The 20,806-nt window shown below is 34.7% G+C and overlaps 1 protein-coding gene across 2 annotated transcripts in view; it reads left to right on the top strand.

The window, feature by feature from the left end:
• Window positions 1-20,806, top strand: part of Gucy1a2 (guanylate cyclase 1 soluble subunit alpha 2) — a 295,914-nt gene that overhangs the window by 40,551 nt on the left and 234,557 nt on the right. For both annotated transcript variants that reach the window (XM_047518478.1, XM_047518477.1), the window contains exon 4: window positions 19,268-19,986. In XM_047518478.1, coding sequence (XP_047374434.1) covers window positions 19,268-19,986 — 719 coding nt within the window. The remainder of the gene's footprint in view (window positions 1-19,267; window positions 19,987-20,806) is intronic.

Here is a 20,806-nt window from a genome sequence, read left to right as displayed (position 1 = left end):
CTGTAACCATATCTCCAAGGCCAGAGTGCCTGGCTCAGTGTAGGTATCTAAGAAATAAGGTTTGAAAGACAAAGAGAGGTTGAGGAAATGGCTCTAGAGGAAGGAAAATTAAAACCAAAAGACAAAGTGTGATCTTGAACTAGAGAAAACAAAATAGCTATGAAGGACAGCATTAGGACAACAAGCAAAGTTTGAATACGGATTGAGGATTAGATGATAATGGTATATTGAAATTCACTGAAATTTTTAGGGGCAAAGTGGTGGAATGTCTGTTACTCTCAAATGCTGTGTGGGTAAAGAAAGTAGAAAGAGAGAAAAAGTAAGTAAACAGGACAAATTGTTCACAAATTGGTGAAACATGTAAGGGAATATGGAAGTTTTAAATTTTTAAAAAATTTTTATTTTTTACTATTCTTGCAACTTCCCTTTGAAATTATACCAAGATAAACATTTTTTTCAAAATTATCAAATACAGTTAAACTTAAAATATTTCATAAGTTCAAAGGGTCTTTATGTTTCTGCAGAGTTGTAATCCCAATGAGAAAAATAAGAAACACAAAACTGAACTAAACTAACAAACATAAGTGAGTTTAAGATCTTGTAGCCTATTTTTATACTTAAGTGTATTTTGTTTTTCCTAGTATCATCCATTAAAGCACCAATTTCTATATAATCAGTGTCTAGGTCTTACTTTTAATCTGGTGTAGTGATATGAACCTGGAAGGTAAAATTGAAGTATTCTTTAAACATAGTCTCCCTGTATTTATCTAACATTGCAGGAAAATTCAGATAAACAGATGGTTCTTCCATGATTGGTTCTTTCATATTCCAGAATATTTTATTTAATTTTTTTCTACATAGAAAAAAATTACTGCATAATAAGAAAACATATTTCAGAACAACAAAAAAATAAAACTGCTGACTACTTCTATTGCTCAAGTTCCCTGTTTTCGTGATATTGAGTGACAGCTACTCTAGGACATGTAACTTTCTTCTTATAATCCTTTCACTATTATATTATGATAATTTTGGACTTCCCCAGTACTTTGCCTGAATTTAAAAACCTCATCAATCATTGACTTTTTCTCCTCTGCAGACTCTGATTTTTTGATTGCTTCCCTGACATTTTAAATACCAGGGTAAATTATTTTTTACAGTCTGTCATCAGGCATTAGATAATATTGCAATGTGCTATCAAAGTGTTTCTATATTTAATAGCAGTGCTTTCTGCATTTCCATACGGCACTCACTGTGTACAGTAGAGTTTTCACTTGAGGCAGGACATCACAGTAAGTAGGCATTTAGAGTTTAAATTGAGCTAATGGGCATGTAAAATGAACTATTTTGAAGATGAAAAACGCTGTGACTATAACTATATATAATTAAAATGATTACTACTACCTGGGTTTTAATTAATGACAAATCAGAGCATCCAGTGCAAGTTGGATATTCATTCCCCCTCTTTTTGGAATACACAAATGAAGTAACATTTTCAAAAATGGTGTCAATTTTAGATATCTATCTATTTTCTTAATTAAGAGCTTAGCTGTTGCATAGAAATAATAGGATTTAAGGAAATTAGTTTAAAATTCCAAACTTATTATTATATTATTATTATGCAAACATATGAGGCAAATAAATGTCATCTCAAGTGTTCTAAGGTTCCTTTAACTCCCTTCCCACTCCCTGAATCCCTGCACTCACAGGGATGCTATCTTGGAAACAAAATTTTGTTAAATTATAGGATGAATCTGATCCCACTGTTACCATCTGGGGGTGCTGGATTCATTGTCTCCATTCAGCAAAGAATTGAAGAACAGGGCACAGAGATAGCAAGCAAGAAGTAGGTTTACTGCAAAAGCCTCAGAGATAGAGAGACTTCTCTGAAGAAAGGGGGCCCCAGAGCTGGGAATCTGGTGGGGGAGTTTTGCCTGTTCTTTTTATAATCTCTGGAGTTTCTTCCTTATTTCCTCCCCTGTCCACATCTCCTCACTATTATTGATTGGCGCCCCCTCTGTCTATGTGTCTGATTTAGTTTTTCTATTGGATCTCCTGTTTAGGACCATGAGTACAAAGTGACTGTCTGTTTGGGTCCCCCACTTGTGTCCATGAGCCCTTTTGTCAACCAGGAAGTTGACCTCATCAGAAGACCCTCTGCAAGCTCCTTTGTTCTTACCCTGCCCCCAATCTCCTCACTGGCCATCTTGCTTCGGCTGCCTAAGCCCATCTATGGCTCCCTCACCACTAATGGGAAGGAAAAACCCAAAGAATAGTGGTAGTCACAGACCGCCATCTCCACTTTCACCTTTGTATAAACATCAGGCAAATAGGTGGGGTTTGTGGTTTAGAGTAAATCTTGAAATTACTGCATGGGAACTTGACTGCCCTTGGCTTTGTTCTTATCTAAGCCCTTGGATAGTTCTGTATAATGACATAGGAATGTCAGTAACAAGGTTTACTGTCGTTTAGGTTCTACAGACAGCAAAATTTAAGTTTCTAGACCAGTTGCTTAACAAAAAGATAGTCCATTTGTCCATATTGGGAGATTTGCACAAAGAACAAAGTCACCATAGTCACAGGCCAGGAAAAAAAAAATCTCAAATATCTATTTGCCTTCTAGGGCACCCAGGCCAACAGTTCTGCTGTTAGTGGGATAGAAAAAACAAACTGTGCTGATCTTTGACATCCTTTTGGAAACTAGTAAGGAAATAGCAACAATATTTTGGCAAGGCTGAGAATGGACTGGGAAGAGAAAAGCCAGCTTGCTTTTTTACTTTGTGACTCTTTCTACAGCACACTAAAGAAGCATTTTGAAAGGAACATGGCATCTTTCATAGCGTGAGAGTTCAAGATCTTATACAGCTTTGTAATATCTTTTTCCTGTTAAGTACTAGATTCAGTTGACCTTTGGATAATGCGGTTTTTGTTTGCTTTCAAATCTTAAGAAAAGATCTCTTGTATAACCTTTTATTTTCTTTAGGAGTTAAAGAGTGTTACAGGAATGATAAAGGTTTATGGAAATAAGAAGAGCTCCACATTCAGATGTTTTTGTTTTACATCTCTTTTGAGTCAGATAGCCCTGAGCCTCATATGAATAAACTTAAGTCTTTGGTGTTGTTTCTTTCCTTCTGCTTCTGTTTCAACATTCCCTACCTCCTTTCCCTCACTAAGAACTGGTGTGCCCTCTTCTTGATCTCCTTGCCTGTGGCTCTCTCCTTTGGGCATTCCAGGGGAGGGAATGTGAATGACCAGGCACATGCTGGAATGAGCAATCCATGCATCTGAGGCATTGTGGAGGGTGAGTTTGATTTGAGAGATGATTCTCGTGGGGCATTGTGAGAAATAATAGGAAATGATTTTTATGCTGTTGTCTACAGAATCTGCCAGTGCATCTCACCACATATTCCGTGCCCAGCTTAATATCTTTCTTCCTTCCTCACCTGATCTCCAAATATAAGGTGTTGAATTTTCACTAATGTCTTGTATTCTTTGGCACTTCTTTCCATGGTTTTGTGGTATGTGTCCTGGTGAGATAATTACAAACTTGGTTTATTATTCTCTGGTTGATCATAAATGCTTTTATTGGCTACTTCTTTACTGTTTTTCAATTCTTCATATTAGTCCCTTCTGTACTTGCATCTACATGAAAAACAATCTAACACACACCACGTGTGCTATCAGTTGCAGTCAGTATTCCTTTTGCTTTGGTAGAAGTATGACTTAAGATTTAAAACCAAGGGCTTATCAGTTCAGTCCATATTTTTTTTTTTTACAAAAGTTGAATCTAAATATAATGACCCCCCTTAAATTTAAATTAAACTATAAAGCAACTTGAATGTTCATTTATTCATTTGATAAATATATATTGTATCCTGGGTGCTGGCATTGTATAGGGACTGATTGACTCAGTTAAGAACAGCAGAATGCTGTGAGTTAATTATACACCACTTTCCTCTTGTTTATCTTTGGAACTATCAAACATTGTATTCTGAATGTCGAGTCAAAGACAATCATAGAGAAAGTAAGCTGTCCCTGTTCCTTAGTATCCTGGTGATATATCTGTTGGACTTACGTTTATAATCCTATAATCTATAAAGCCTTACCATCAATAGACTGAAAACCTTCATATCTGTGTCTTAGTAATGGCTATACCTGAGATTTATTAAAAGAAACAATACAAAACAAGAAGAAACATCAAATAATGACTTGGTGTGTTTTGAATGCTTACTCTACTGACAAAATACAAACAACAACCAATGGTCCAATGATAAGGAATGGTCAATTAAAATATGCCAGCTCTGCTTTGAGAACGCTGAGCAGTTATTGAAATGAGAACTATGTGGGAAGATCATGCTACAGTCTGGGAAAATGTTTATAAGGTTGTTAAAACTCGGCTTCCCCAGGAAACAGACTCTGAGATGGAGATTGGTACTCTGGAAGACTGTTGGACAATGTCCTTGGGATCAATAATTCAACTAGGCAAATCCCACCAGGTTTCAAGGCCTGAGAATGACCCTTCGTGGTTCTCAGCTTCACTGAGTTATCCTTCTTTTCCATGAAAATTAGCATGTGTCTGCACCTGACTGATTTCACCAGGACTTGAAAGAAGTGAATGGGGCAGGAGGAGAAGTTACATTGCAGTACTAATGTCATGACAGTAAAAGTCAACTGAACTTTTCAGAACTGCCCCTGACTAAGGCAAGAAAGTTGAGCTTTTGTATCATAATTCTCTCTCACAAACCAGTTGTCTTTTGCTGCAGGCTGCCCTGGGGGCCAGGCAGCCCTCTTCAACTGAAGGCACTCTCAGAGTGGGACTCAGTGAGGGTCAACAGCTGCAAACACTCAGGACATCCTTGAGGATGCTAGACACAAAGTGTTAGTGTACATTATGAGCAGTATAAATCCCACTATGTAAAATATATGTGGGTATGTACAAAAACAGGAAGGGAACACAGAAAAAAAATGAACAAAGCTGTGTTACAAAGTGGGAGAACTCATAAGAACTCGTTGCCAAATAAACAGTGAAACCAGATTATAGTTGAATTTGTGTGTGAATTGTGTCCTCCTCTTCCACTTTTAAAAGATAACCTTTTAGGGTTAATTTTGCATGTCCAAGGTTTTCTCATGGGTTCCCTTGGTGGAATTTGTCAGGTTGTGGTAATGACAAACATAGCTCAGTGTTCTGTCAGATCTACTTTGGGATTGTCACAAATAGAACAATCGCTTTGCTTGGGGCACTAACTTCAGCCATTCCTAGGGCAGTCTCACCCTGGATGCTGAAGAGGCATGCCTGATTTTGAGTCGGTTCTCTATATGAACACTGAAACTTATTTTCACAGCCCTAAACTGCTTCTTTACCCATCCTAGCATCTTATATATGTACAATAAAAAGGAAGGTGGGCATGAAAAATGCAGATGGTACAGGGCAGAGAAATCAAATAGGACACTGAAAAACAGTTTGAAATGTACACTCTAGTGAGGAGGAATAAATTCTGATACCAATCTTCCCAAGTAAAAGCACACATACACGAGAAACCATAACCCTGGCATACAACTTCTCAGATAGTTCCCCTTATCTGAAATAGATTTTCTATATCTCTATTGCTTTCTTGTTTCCTTCTAAAGCATAACTTTTAATGTCCTTCCAAATCACATACTATGTGTTTTTTTCTTAATGTACCCTTGCTATATCTATTTCAAACAGTCTTTAGTGTTACCTTTAATGCATTTTGAATTAGTTCTTTGAAAATATAAGATGAAAAGACAAAGGAGAACATGAGAGATATTTTCAGGCACTTTAAAGGACTTTGGTGAAGAGAAGAGGTAGATTTGTTCAAGTCATCACAGAGGATATAACAGTGGACTACAGGTTATAGGAAAAGGTTTTGCCTCAATTAGAAGATGAAGGAAATTTTGTAATTTTCAGAGATACTCAGGATTGGAAGAGCAGGCCTCATACGCTGCTCATCCCTGATGGTATTTGAGTAGAAGGAAAACTGTGAATGAGGACCACTGTCCTTTGAGGCAGAATGGTCTAGGTTACCTGTGAAGTTCCAGTGCTCTTGATGGCTTCATGCATTGACATGATGCAAAATGATCACATGCCGTCGTTCTCTGAAAGTGTGGAAGTACCGGAGTTGCTTGTGAACACCATGAAAATGCTGTCATTATGCCACGGTAACAGCTTCATCATGGATTCATGATAATGCACTCATTTCTTTCATATTTAAATCCTGATGTCTTTTGGTTAATGAAACATATTTTAGGACTTTGACTAGGTATTAATTACCTAATTCAATAGGGAAATTATTTTAAAAAATTCAGATTCTTATCAGTTTTGTTTCTTTACTACAGCAAAACTTTTATTTCACAAGTTACTCTTCTCTGTACAGACTGGACAGTGGCATAGCTCCCAAGACTTGGTTGGAGACTTTGAGGAGAGCGAATTATAATTTAGCAGTTTTAACAGGCATAACAATCAGAAGCCTTAGCAGTGATTAACAGCTGAGTAAGCCCTCTGAGAATCCATCCATGTGGAAATTACACTCTCCTGCCAGTTTGAACAGCTCAGAACCCAGAATCTCTATATTTGCATAGTAATCTCCTGTCTCACCTTCTCAACTAGCAGGTAAAAGACTGGTAAAATTCAGGTGTGGGAAATGATGAGAATGTTTATCTGTAGTTAGCTTCCAAAGCCTGAGAGCCACTGCCATATTTTTACAATGTGGCAGATTGCATTTCAGAATCAGGGGCCAGGTGTGGGAAGATAGCTGCGGCAGGTGCTCCTGCTGCACATCTTTGTAATTAGCATATGTCTGTGAGTTCTTTTACTCTGCACCACACTGCTGCTAGGCTTCTGGCTTGGTGTCTTCTGCTTGATGTCAGTTAACTTGCCAGGGTGCTAGGGAGTGTGATGAATGACCTTTGTCCCCTTACAAGTGGCCAGCATCTGATAGTATGCATAGCATAGAACCCTGATAAGGTTGCCTGATTCTATATGTGTTGCCCTGAGTCTGCCCACCTTTTAGTCCTCTGTACCTGTGGCTACTTTTTGGCAGAGTAACAAGAATTCATCAAATACTGTTGTGGTTTGGATATGTGATATCCTTCCAAAAGCTCACATGTGAGACAATGCAGGAATGTTCAGAGGTAAAATGATTAGATTATGAGCGCTGCAACCTAATCAGTGGATTAATTGGGTGGTAACTGTAGGCAGGCAGGATATGGTTGGAGGAAATAGGTCACCGGGTGTGTGCCTTTGGGGTTTATATTTTTTTCATCTGTGAGTAGAGCTCTTTGCTTCCTGGCGGCTATGTCCTGCCTGCTTTTCTCTGTCATGCTCTTTCTCCATGATGTTCTGCCTCACCTGGGATCCAGAACTATGGAGTCAGCCAACCATGGACTGAACCTCTGAAACTGAGAGCCAAAATAAACTTTTCCTCCTCTAAGTTGTTAGGTATTTTGGTCACAGTCATGCAAAGTTGACTAAAACAAATACTGTGCATTCATATCACTACATCAGTCATCGGCGTAACTTGGGGAACCTTGAGTTAAAAAGGCTTGTCAGAGAACATTGAAGGATGTGAAAAGCAGTAATGGAAAAAAAAAAGCAAACATGCACACCTATGTGAGTGTATGTCTACTATATATAGTATGTAATATATGCCTCACCTGTGATACATATTTATACATGAACATATAGTCAGTCACATAGTTGAATTTCTTTGTCCATTTGTTAATTGACTTTCTTTTATATATTCATTCAAAAGATCTATTACAGGCAAGACATTGTGCCATGGATTAAGATTACAATGGTGGTCTTCATTTAGTTTCTCAAAAACTCCCTGTTTCCCTTCTGGGAACTTTCAATATATGTTCTTTGATCTGGAATGATTCTTTCCTTCCCTAGTTAACTCTCACTTACCCTTGAAAAGAAACTTCATTGACTTAGTAGATTACCTGATGCTCCTATCATATGATCTTATATTATTCTGCCCCTTAACATTATAACACTCATTGTCATGTGTATTTATTTGTACACTTGTTGGATTGTGAATACAATCATTGGATTATTTATTTGTCTCATAACTCAATAAGAGTAAGGCCCATTTCTGTTCCAGTCACCCTTTATCCTCATTGCTCAGTACAGAAACTGATACAGATATTTTTGGGTTTTCTTTTTTTCAGATGAAGGAATAAACAAATGATGAACAGGGCATAACAAACCAACAGCTAGTGTGTAATAAATGCTAGGATGTGAGTAATCACAAGGTTCTTTGGAAGCAGAAAAAGTAAAGGCAACTAAGTCTTAAGAGTGTCAAGGACAGCATTCTGGAGGAACTTAGGTATGAAAATATGTAAGATGAAGGTAAGCAGATAACTAACTGGGGTAGCTAGTACAACAGCATTCTAGATAAACAAAACAAAACAAAACAAAACATAAAACCAACATGTACAAAGCCTGTAAATCAGAGAGAAAGTTGAGCATGTTCAGGAAGCTTCAAGTGGTTCATGATGACTGGTATAGAGATGTCAAGTGGGGAATCAAAAGAGATGAGGATGGACGAAGCTGAATCAAGTAAAGACTGCATCAAGTCCTGCTGAGTTTGAATTTATTTTGAGGGCAGTAGAAGGTCATTGGAGGGCTTTAGGCAGAGAATTGATAATAAGACTCAAGATACAGAAAGGGTGTATAGAGAATGGATTGGAGAGAGATTGGGAGAAAGCAGAAAAATTAGCTAGGAGACTAATGAAATAATTTTATACTTTTGATCTTGTTGGCCTAAAGCAAAATAGTAATATTTAGGATAGAGAGGTTAGCAGAACGTCAGGGATGATGCACCATGCACACATGTGCACACACACACACACACACACACACACTGTTGTATTTTTATAAAATACAATTGTATTCTCATTATTATGATAGTTTTAACTTAGCTTTTTATATCATGCAAAATCAAATATAATTTTATGTCTTTTTTATATTTGCCTATTTTGGTTAAGGTATACATAGACTCTCTTAGATTTTCTTCTAAAATGTTTGTCTTGCATTTTTAAGTGTTTATTTGATCTGAAATTTGACTTTGTTTAAGCTATGAGATGGGACTTAATTTTATTATTTTCCATTTGGTTAGTGTCATTTTTTAAATAAGCCATTCTTTTTTCCATTGAATTGAAATAATATTTTGTACCATATTGAAACTTCTCATACACCCAAATTTATTTCAGCAAAAGATATCATTTTACTTTTCTTTCCAATGTGTATTCTAATTATTTTCATATCTGAAAGCTCTTGCAAGACTCTTCAAGATAATACTGAATAACAATGATGATGTCAGGCATACTTGTCTTTTTTTTATATTTTAGTTGAAATGTGATTAATCTTTCAATTTTTAGAATAAGCTTTATTTCCATTTTTTGGAAAATAGCTTCTATTATATTTGAGCAATTTCTTTATATCTGTTATTAGGATTATTAGGATTATTTTTGAATCTAAGACTTTTTCCAAGTTACTGGTATGGTCTTTTATTTTCTTATTTAATTTTGTGAATGTAATAATTTATGTTGATAGATTTTCTACTGTTGAAGTAGGTTTTCTTTTCTGATATAAATAGTACTTGGATGTGATATATAATCCCTTTATGAACTACTGGATTCTCTCTGCTACTATTTTAGAAAATAATTTGTTAGAGAAGTTGGTTCTAGTACAGTATATCAGATGTTGACAGGTTTTACATGGGTTTAATATAAAAAAAATTCAGTAGTTCAAAGTTATTTGTATGGCCTGAAGATGCATAAATAACTTTAGAATTATTGTTTCTTTAATGTGTAGCCAGAACTGGATTGCCCATTTGTTTTCTTGGCTCAATTTTGGTCACTTAGTTTTGCCAGTTACACATTCATAAACATGTATTCCTTCATTTGCAGAAAGTTACATGGTTTTTTTTCTGATTCTCCTGTTTTTTTTTCTCAATATTTGCCTTTTTTTCTTATTCCAGTTATTTTATTTTTTTTTCTTAATTTTAGGTTTATCTGTTTTCACTTCCTAATTTTTTCTTAAGCTCAACATAATTTATTAATTTGGAAACTCTTTATTTACTTATTTTTTTTGGTAGCTGAAAATAGTTACAACATACATTTTTCTTTATACAGTTTTTTTGTGCCTTAGAGGATTTTTCCATGATTTAGATTCCTTTTCATTGATTTTTAGAAGTTATAATTGAAGGTTTGATTTCTCTTTAATCCAAGGAAGTATATTCCTAGCTCCCAACTGGATAAACTTTTCTTGTCATCTTCTTGTTATTTGTAAGTGTTTATTATTTATTTCTTATTGCTATTAGAAATTGTGATATGAAAAATCTTTACTTAAAATATATTGTGGGATATTTGTGGCCAACTATTTGAGCAGTTTTTATAACCTCTTTTCATATGTACAATGCATACTTCCAATGTATGTATATATATACTTTTAATTGCTTTTGTTCTTAATGTCTTCATTTTTCTTCTGACTACTTTTTTATGAGTTTTTGTTTTTATTGTTGATATTTACTGAATTTCTCTGACTGTTCTTTTTATCTTTGATCTTTTTTTGTTTTTTGTTTTTTTTTTTGGGGTGCTGGGGATCGAACCCATGGCCTTGTGCTTACAAGGCAAGCACTCTACTGACTGAGCTATCTCCCCAGCCCCTCTTTGATCTTTTTGATATTGAAAAAGACATCAGAACATTTTCCACTAAAATTTTATTTTGATAAGGTTTTCTTTTATTATTTTATGGTACACATTTTAATCTAATTTCCCCATGATTTAACCTTTTATCTGTTAGATGCATCTGATTTCATCGAGGTATATTAAATTTCTTACTATAATAATAATTGTGTGGTATTCTTTGATTCTTTATTTTTAAAGTGTATATTGACATATGAATTACTATATTTCTTTTTATAAAAATTAGGGCTTTGTAGTTATATGTAATAGCTGGATCATCCTGAAAAACTCATACATTCATGGAGTTTGATTTCAGTTAATACCAATTGTTGTATTTCAACACTAATTTATATTTCAACACTAATAGTGCTATATTAGTAATTCAATAGTGTTTTATTTTTTGTGTATTTTGAAATATAACTCATGTCATACAATTCATGCATTTAATGTATAAGATTCATAGTTCTAGAATATTCAGAAAATTGAGCTACCAGCAGTACAGTTGATTTTTATTTTTAGTTTTTATTTATTTATTTATTTTTTAGTTATACATGATGATAGAGTGTATTTTGATATATTGTACATTCATGGAGTATAACTCCCCATTCTTGTGGTTGTACATGATATGGAGTTATAATGGTCGTGTATTTATATATGAACATGGGATAGTTATGTCTGATTCATTCTACTGTCTTTCCTATTTCCATCCCCTCTTTCCCTTCATTCTCCTTTGTCTAGTTGACTACAGTTGATTTTTGAACATTTTCATCACTCCAAAAATAAATCCCATACACATTTACAGTCAGTATCTAATTGTTTTTGCTTTATATATTTATCTGCAATGTTTCTTGGTTTATGTCTCTCCCTTAGGTCTTTGTAAATTGTGATTTTGTTGTGTAATGTCTCACTTCATCCAGTTCAGCACTTCTCTTAATCTGCTTTGTTGGTATTAAATTGGCTCTTCCATTCCTATTTTTTTTTTCTTTGCAGTTTCTTGGAATTCTTTGCTGATTCATTTTCAACCTTTTACTTTTAATCACCCTTTATAATGCAGTTCTTATAGAGGGAGTGAGTTGATCCTTATGTAATGGAATTATATATTTGTTTACATTTACTGAAATGCATGGTTTATATAACTTTTTTCCATCTTGATTTATGATAATTATTTATTTTACCTAGTTTTTTATTTCCACTATTTTTGAAATTTTTTAACCTTTGTAATTTGAAAATTCTACTCTACTTTCTTATTTCATTATTGGTTATCTTCCTTTTTAATTAAACAGAGTTATGACTTTTTTATTATTTTAAAACAAGATATCAGTTATTTCACTATTAAGACTGTATTTTTTTAGCATACTTCCCAGAATCTCATTTAGAAAAACTGCTAGAATTCTACTTCCTTCTGTTTCTTCCCAGACCTCCAACTCCTGAGTTTTACTAAGATTGTTTAGTTCATTATTATGAATAAAATTTACTTTGCAGTATAATTCAGTAGTTTTTTTCTCTCTTCAGTAATCTTTATTTAACATTACACATGTCCGTATGTCGTTATCCATAATATATGAACAATATGTATGTAATGTGTAGATAGACATGTTACTTGTTCACATATATCACACTTATGTATATGATGTATATATGCACATATGTTGGCGAGTGTGTGTGTGTGTGTGTGTCCATGTGTATGTTGCAGGGCTCACTGGTCATCAGTGTATCTAATTTCCCCATCTTCTCTCTTCTGGATTCTCCAAACCTCTGTTCTGATGATTTGTTCTTTAGTTGTAGTGTTTTCTCAGAAATTTCACTGAGTGGTAGATTCTCTGAATCTTTGCCATATGTCTTGGTTGAATAATCAACTCAGATTTCAGTTCTACCTGTGTTTTTTAACCATTATCTTCCAGTCTCTCTATTTCTACTCTTTCAGGAATTTAAACACACGTTCTTAGGGAGCTGTGTTTGAGCACACATGTATGTATATGTTTCTTATCACTCCTGGCTGAAACTTAGGCATTGTCCTCTATAGATTCAGGATTTTCTTATTCAGGGCAAATTCTCTCCCAATACGTTTAGTTATAGTCCTTCATTCTTTTCTTTTTCTCATTCTACATTATGCTGTTTTTAGAGGTTGTACTCTTCTTGAGTTCTTCCTAATGTATTCATAGTCAACAGAAGGGTCACAGTCTAATCTTTACATTACCAGAAACTATCTACTATTTTATAAGGAAGGCATAGATGTGTGTTTTGAGATTTGGAAGGAAGGAGTAGCAATTGATTGTATTGGATTGTACTTTGATGATGCTCCATTTTTTAGTTGTAGTTGCTGGGTGAAAAAATTTTTTTCCAGATTAATTAGATAAGGTCAGCTTCACCTTCATTATGCCACATTTCTTATTATTAAAATTTATATCCCATGTATATTTTAAAACATGTCATAACAGATTTTCAAAATTACAGACTATGAATTTAAGCATCATAAATAATTTTGTTCCTGAAGCATATAATATGACTCTAGCAATACCTATTTCTTTGTGTGTATTCAAGAATTAATCTTAGATATTTTAGAGGATTTCTCCTTTTTCTTATGCTTAGCAAATTCTTTGTTAGCTCAAAGATATTAAAAAATTGGTTTTTAAAATATGAATGTGTCCTTTCATCTGTAAGACATCACAGAATTTTAAAAAATAACAATTTATGTTTATGTATACTTTAAAATAAATATACTTTATGTATACTTTAAAATATGCCACATTCTTTTGGGCAGGCAGAGATACCACTAATTCAGTAAAGGGAGGAGAATCATTGTTTTAACCCGTTATAGATTGAAATGATAAGAACTTTCTTTTTACTATTATTTCACTACTTTGGCTTACTTGAGCTATAATGTAATCTGAAACCATGAAAAATTTTTTCTTACACCAATGAAGATTTAAATGAGTCCACATAGTAGATGAGAATCAAAACAATTTATTTTGAATTTATCATTTGAGTGGTGGAATTTCTTTTCAGCATTCTCTTTTGTTATTATTTTGATGTATAATATTTACCCTTAAATGTCTGGGAAATGGAAACTACTGAGATTTTTTTATAAATTGGCTTGGCACTAGAATGATATTATTATAACAGGTCATCTATGTTTCAAACTTAGTTAACAAAAACCTTATAATCTTGCTAGATTTAGTTATTTCCCTAAAAAGATAATCATCTTAAAATATCAAAAGGTCTTTATAGTTTGGACTTGAGATAGGATTTTTGCTTGAGTTAATATCACTTAGCTATTTGGTTGATGAAACTATACAGCATCAAAAAACAATTTGCGGATGTCTCCAGTTCTCATAGTAGGTAGTTTATAGGTGTTCGCTTCCTCTTTTGGAGTTTAAGCAAATTCACCTCCTGCTGTGGTATTTTCTCGCATTAGTGTGGACTGAGATCTTTGCTGGGTGATAGGGACTGTCTTGGACCTATAAAGACACTGTTTCCCTCTTTTATTATGGAACTTCTCTCAGAATATCCATGATCCTAGTTAGTGCCTTTTCTGTCTATTCATTTAGTTCTCAATGAAGTCAGCATTTCTCTAAATGTGGAGGTTTTTTTTTTAAATTTAAAATTGTATAAAGTATTTTAGTATTCAAATAGTAGTATTGATTCAGTCAAAAGCTAATATTTCTGTTTCTTCACCTGCCACATTATCCTCACCCCATCACACTCATCCTCACCTCTTCACTGAAACTGCTTTCAAAGGTCCCTGAAGATCTGACAGGTCCAGTTCACTGACTTCTGTTCTTCTCTTACTTGACATTCTGGCATTTGATAATTGTTGACCTTTCTATGGGCTTCAGTGATACATTAACATCCAGTCAATATTTATTGAGTCAGGCAGATGATATAACAATGAACAAGACATGCATTTTCCCCTTTGTAGAGGTTTTATTCTCATGATATTGTGCTTATTATATGAGAGTTAGTATTAGACAGGCTTCACCCTGATACCTAGCTCTGACACATATTGTTGTGTGAACTTGAGTAAATTTCTTAACATTCCTCACCTGTAAAATGAGAATATTACAAATACCAGCATAATAATTTAAAGAAGAGTTACTTTATATTAGGTAAGAGTTACTTTATATTAGGGGAGTGATGGGAAGAAAAGGAGTATGGGGGTAGGAATGATAGTAGAATGAAACAGACATTATTACCTCATGTACATATATGACTGCATGACCCATGTGATCCTGCAGTATTACCATCAGAAAAATGAGAGAGTACACTCCATTTATGTATGATCTATCAAAATGTATAAATGCATTCTACTGTCATGTACAACTAATCAGAACAAATAAAAAATTTTTAAAAAAAGGGTTAAGTAATCTCTGAAGGTGTTTAGCACACCATTTGGCATTTTTACATTCTTAGTGGGACAACCTAAGTCTGTCAACGTACTCCTCTCTGGCTGGTATTCTTTACTTTGGCCTTGGCAATCGCAAGTCCTACTTCGGCAATGCTGATGGCACTCCTGCTTGCCAACCATTATGCTCAGACTCCTGCTCTTCCCTGTCACACTGACTTTCTACCTCTCTCCTTCATCTGTACTCCATTAGAGTTCATCTACTGGGGCCTCTACTTCCTTGTCAGGTTTTGAATATCTGCTTTTTCTCCCAGTCTCTTTTCAAACATCTCCCCAAGCAGAGGCAGACATTGCTTTCTCTGTATCTCTTTAGGTACTTGCACACATCTGTCATAACACAGTCACAGTGTAAGTAATGATATGCAGGGGTCCATGAGAGAAAAGAACAAGTCTTTTGTCTTGGTATCCTTGGATGTGGCACAACTGTAAACTTAAACTATGGTTAATATTTATCAAACAAATACTTAGATGAATGCTTACTTTCTGTGAAAGGATGCTCTTCTCTATGTGCCAGGCATTGTGCTAGTTACTGTTAGATCTGAAGCATCAATAGGACAAGGTCCTTGTCTTCAAGGAATGCACACTCCAAGGCAGGATGAGATAGCCGATGAGAGATAACAGACCCATATCAGGAGGGAACAGATTCAATTTCATTCAGAGTTATGAGATGTTAGCATTTAGACTAGTCACCTTAAAAGAGGTGAATTAACAGTAATTTAAAATTCTGCCTTTTCACTTACCCATTAATGAGAGCATTTTTTTAAAATAATTTCTGCCTCTTGAGGAAATGTATTCTTATAGATCCAAATGTCAAGCTGTCATAGCATCTTGTGATAGGAAGAGATGAGCATTGTCTATACGTTTCAAGTGATTTACTTTAAGTAGGGGTTTGTGTCAATCGTAGGTGGAATCTTGGGAGGTAGAACTGTAGTATTTATCTGAGCTGAACCACTTTGTGCTTCTGATTTTTGAGATAAGGTTTAAAATGGAAGTTTTGGCTATTGATTTGAATAATAATTGCAGAAGTTGAAGTGATCTTTCCCTAGCTTTAATCTTTCAAACCCTAAGAATTTTTTTCTTCTTTTCTGGTCTTGTGGGGTTTAACAATTGTGGGAACGAAAATCTTCATTAGTTAATTGAATACTGTGGTTTATATAGAATTATTATGTATAGTATTTGAGTGTAATATTCAGAACAATTCAACTTCTCTTTGGTGATACAAAAGTCATCTTAGCTTCATGGTGCACTCTAGTGACACCATTTGAAAATTAACAGTCATTATACCTTAAAGTACAGCGGTGATTTTAAAAAAAAATTGTATGAATTTATTTTGAAATAATTTCAAGTTTACAGAGGAGAGGCTGCAAGTACGATACAAATCACGCTCTTTTCTGAGCCACTTGCTTCATTACCACTGAGTACTGTGGTGTGTGGTTCCTAGAAACAAGAACATCCATACATTGAACCATCAAGCAGGGAACTTAACTTTGTCCAGAGGGGATTTTTAAAGCAGCAAGGTTTTTTTTAGTTGACAAAATGCTGCATATGAAGTAGTTTTTATTTTGTTGCTTCTGGTAATTTATTTACTGGTTGTTTTTTTGATTATTACTTGAGATTCTGGCCACTGGAAATAGAACCTGAGCTTACTGTATTGTCTTTATATCTGTGTTCTTCACTGTATAACTGCGAGGGCATTTTCACATTTATAAGAAATGTCAGTTAGAAGCAATTCTTTTTCTCTTCTGTGCTTATAGACCCTACATCCTTAGAAGACACAATTCTTCAAAATTTAGAAGCAATCTATGGAATATTTTCAGTGGTACAAAAAAATACTGAAGTTCAGCAAAGATCAATCAGATTCTAGGAATTCTTATTCTGAATTTAGTTTTTAATAAGAATTTCATAATTAGAAAATTTTACAGCAACAAAGAACACCACTACTGATTGTACACATAACTAATTTGTATGTGTTAGAATTTTTTAGTATCCCATAGTGATGGTGACATAAGGATCTGGCATAGAAAGAAGTATTGGTGAAGGAGGTGAGAATGAATTTTCAGAAATACAGTAATCCAACTAGGAGACAAGCTAAAAGCAATGAGAATTTGAAGAGGAAGAAATGATTAATAGTGTCATATTAGAGGCAAAACAACAAACAAGGTCAAGCAAAATAAGGACAAAACAGCATATGTTGGTTTTGATAATTTTGAAAGCAGTTCCAACAAAGCAGGAGCCAAGTGGCAGATCATCTATCTTGCTTTCTTCCACACTAGAGAACTGGGCAGATAAGTGCTATTATTATCAACTCTGGCTGGTGTTATTGTTAGTAAATGCAACATATGTTGAAGAGCAATCTTGTTACATGGCAATGTAGAAATAAGTAGTGATGTTTTTATCTTAACAGGTGAATTTCTCAGCTAGCATTGAACATCAAATCTATGAAACTGAAATAAATGTAAAATGTTTCTTAATATAGGGACTCCTTCTCACTTAGGTTTCTACTTATTTTCATTTCACGTTGATTTTTAAGGAATATCGATGACTTGTAACATTGACATCTTACTTGACTACTACACTTTTAGACTCTATAGTAAGTTCTCAACAAACACGTGATATGTTTTGAATTTATTTAAAAAATAATCTTATTGACTCTTCTATTGCTTCACTTCTGGATGGAAGGAACACTCAAAAAAAAATAAAGATAGAAATAGCAAAACAAGCCATAGATAGTGTTAATTTTTCTGCATTCTAACAAGGCACTAGTAAAGTGTCCTGTCTTTTCCCAGTCCTGCCTTGAGTCTCAGGACTTCCTTATAAGATGGAATAGAGTGGACAAGAAAAGATGAAAAAGAAACTACACATATCAATTTCAGCCAAAATCAAGGAGAAGTAATGGAGTGACTACAGAAGCTGTCTTTAGCATGCAGATTCTATGTGTTGTACTCTTCTTTGGACCATAAATTTCATCTATTTTTTCCATAGATCATCTTCAATGGTGGATTTCACATGGTCACATGTGATTCTGCTTTTAACTATCCCACAAATGCATTGTGTGTATTTATTTATAATTAGTATAATTCCAGTAGCAAAGGTAGAGTTTCTTGTGTTGGAACATCTAGGAATGAATATGCACTGAGAAAAAACAACCACTCTGCTTCTATCTGGTCAAATTCCTACTCCACTTTTGACTGCTCTCACTTTTGTGGGTGAAAGAATGCAAATCATTCCAAGTTCTGTCATTTAAAATTTCTTGTTTTCTCTGTCCCTAAGGTCTAGCTGACCTGCTGGACTCTCCCTGAAAATTCTAACAAAAACCCTCCATTTCCACTTGATAGCTTGATACCTTTTTCCATTTATCTATCAGATTCCCTTTTTGGTTGACTTGTTTTCCACTTGATGAGTGCAGTATACTAAGAAGTAAGATGGTAGTATGGGTGATACATGGACATAATAGAGAGACCAATTTGGGTATTCTGTAAAGACTGGGGAAATGATTAAGAAAAAGAAAAAAAAATTGTGATATTTATGGCAACTAGAGCAGAGTATAAAAGAGAAAAAGGAACAACTAGATTAGCAGCATTTAAAAACTATGTTTTGGGAAGAAAGGGATAAATAGGAGGAACACAGTGGATTTTTAGGGCAGTGAAACTACTCTGCATGTGGATACATTTGTCAAAACAAATTTATAGCACAGTAAACCCTACTGTAAACTACGAACTGGGGGTGATGACAGTGGGTCAATGTAAGTTCATGTACTAAAACAAATGTACCGCTCTGGTGGGCCATGCTGCTGCTGGGGGAAGCTATGCCTGTGAGGGGCAGAGGGCACAGTGAGCAGTATCTGTACCTTCCACTCAATTTTGCCATGGGCCTAAAACTAATTTAAAATGTAATCTATTAAAAACAAACAAACGTATAAATAAGAAACCTCAAACATGTTCAATTCTCACTATTATCTTAGAAGCATCCAAAAGATGACCTAAAATTTACTTTTTCTGATTCAAAATGAATGAGCTAACCTATGTAGGAAAATGTGTGCCCAAGGCAAACGTCTTTCTTGCTTCACTCACAGCTACCTCTTTTGAGAAGCATTTTAGAAGCTATAGTCCAATTATTTATATTCTACTTTCCTAACATTTGCTTCTCATTGCCCTTCAGGTTTGAAGTTTGAGGAAATTCAAGAACGATTTGGAGAGGAGTTCTTTAAGATATGCTTTGATGAGAATGAGAGAGTTCTTCGAGCCGTAGGTGGCACATTACAGGACTTTTTTAATGGTTTTGATGCTTTGTTGGAGCACATTAGAACTTCTTTTGGAAAACAGGCCACTCTGGAGTCACCATCTTTCCTATGCAAAGAGCTCCCTGAAGGTACTCTTATGCTCCACTACTTCCACCCTCATCATGTGGTTGGGTTTGCAATGCTGGGGATGATTAAGGCTGCAGGAAAGAAGATCTATCGTCAGGATGTGGAAGTGGAACAGGTTGCCAATGAGAAGCTATGCTCTGATGGTTCAAACCCAGGCAATTGTAGCTGTCTTACTTTCCTTATCAAAGAATGTGAAAATACTAACATCACGAAGAACCTTCCACAGGGAACCTCCAAAGTCCCTGCAGACCTCAGAATTAGCATCAACACCTTCTGCAGAGCCTTCCCTTTCCACCTGATGTTTGACCCCAACATGTCAGTGCTTCAGCTGGGAGAAGGCTTAAGGAAACAACTCCGATGTGACACTCACAAAGTACTCAGGTTTGAGGACTGCTTTGAGATTGTTTCTCCAAAAGTCAATGCTACCTTTGAGAGAGTCCTGCTGCGACTGTCCACCCCATTTGTGATTAGGACCAAACCTGAGGCTTCTGGCACTGAAAATAAAGAAAAGGTAAGTGACTATGGACTTGAAATGGGTGATGGGAACCATAGAATGGATAATTATTTCAATAAATTACATGCTGGCTATACTTGTAATTATTTAGGCAAGAGAGCTTTAAGTGCCATTTAGAAGATTACTGGTCCCTTGATGTATGTAAGAAGATTTGGCCCTATTCCCAGTCATTTTGCATAGTGTCTGCCTCATTCATTAATTTATTTCAGCACATAAAAGAAGACATTTATTAATATTAGGCATAGCAATTGCAAAAATGATAGGACTCACTAAAATCTAATATTTTACATTCATGAATATTTCCACTGATTGAAGTCAAACTGTGAGACAAATGGTGATATTGATTTCAGCACTGCAGAGTTTGACTGCCTTATCCTTAAATAAATATAGGTAAAAAGTCTACTATACTATAAATATGTTCTCTTCTAAATTTCATAATCTAAGAACATCTGATACACATCCTACTTTCATCTTATTATGCAGAATAATGTGCTCCCCATAGGTTGGAAATTGACTATCTGAAAACTTCCCTTTATCTAAATTTTAGTATTGAAATAGGTTCATTACTTTAGAACCACTCTTTGAGAGGATGCAGAGAATACTAGGTATCTTTATTGTAGTTTTCTTTGATTCCCTTCTGAGAAATGTGGATTATAAATTATAAATAACTGATGAAAAGACAACAAAAATGAATCTAAAATTGTTGGGTTTAAGCAAACATTTTATAATTTAGGTAAAATATTTTTAAAAAGTCAACATTAAAATGAATAATAAAATGTAAAGAAAAATCATATGGCTTTTTATTTTTGATAATATA

Source organism: Sciurus carolinensis, chromosome 11 (assembly GCF_902686445.1).
Source record: "Sciurus carolinensis chromosome 11, mSciCar1.2, whole genome shotgun sequence".
Classification (NCBI taxonomy): Eukaryota; Metazoa; Chordata; class Mammalia; order Rodentia; family Sciuridae; genus Sciurus; species Sciurus carolinensis.
This window is presented reverse-complemented; position numbering and strand designations above follow the sequence as displayed.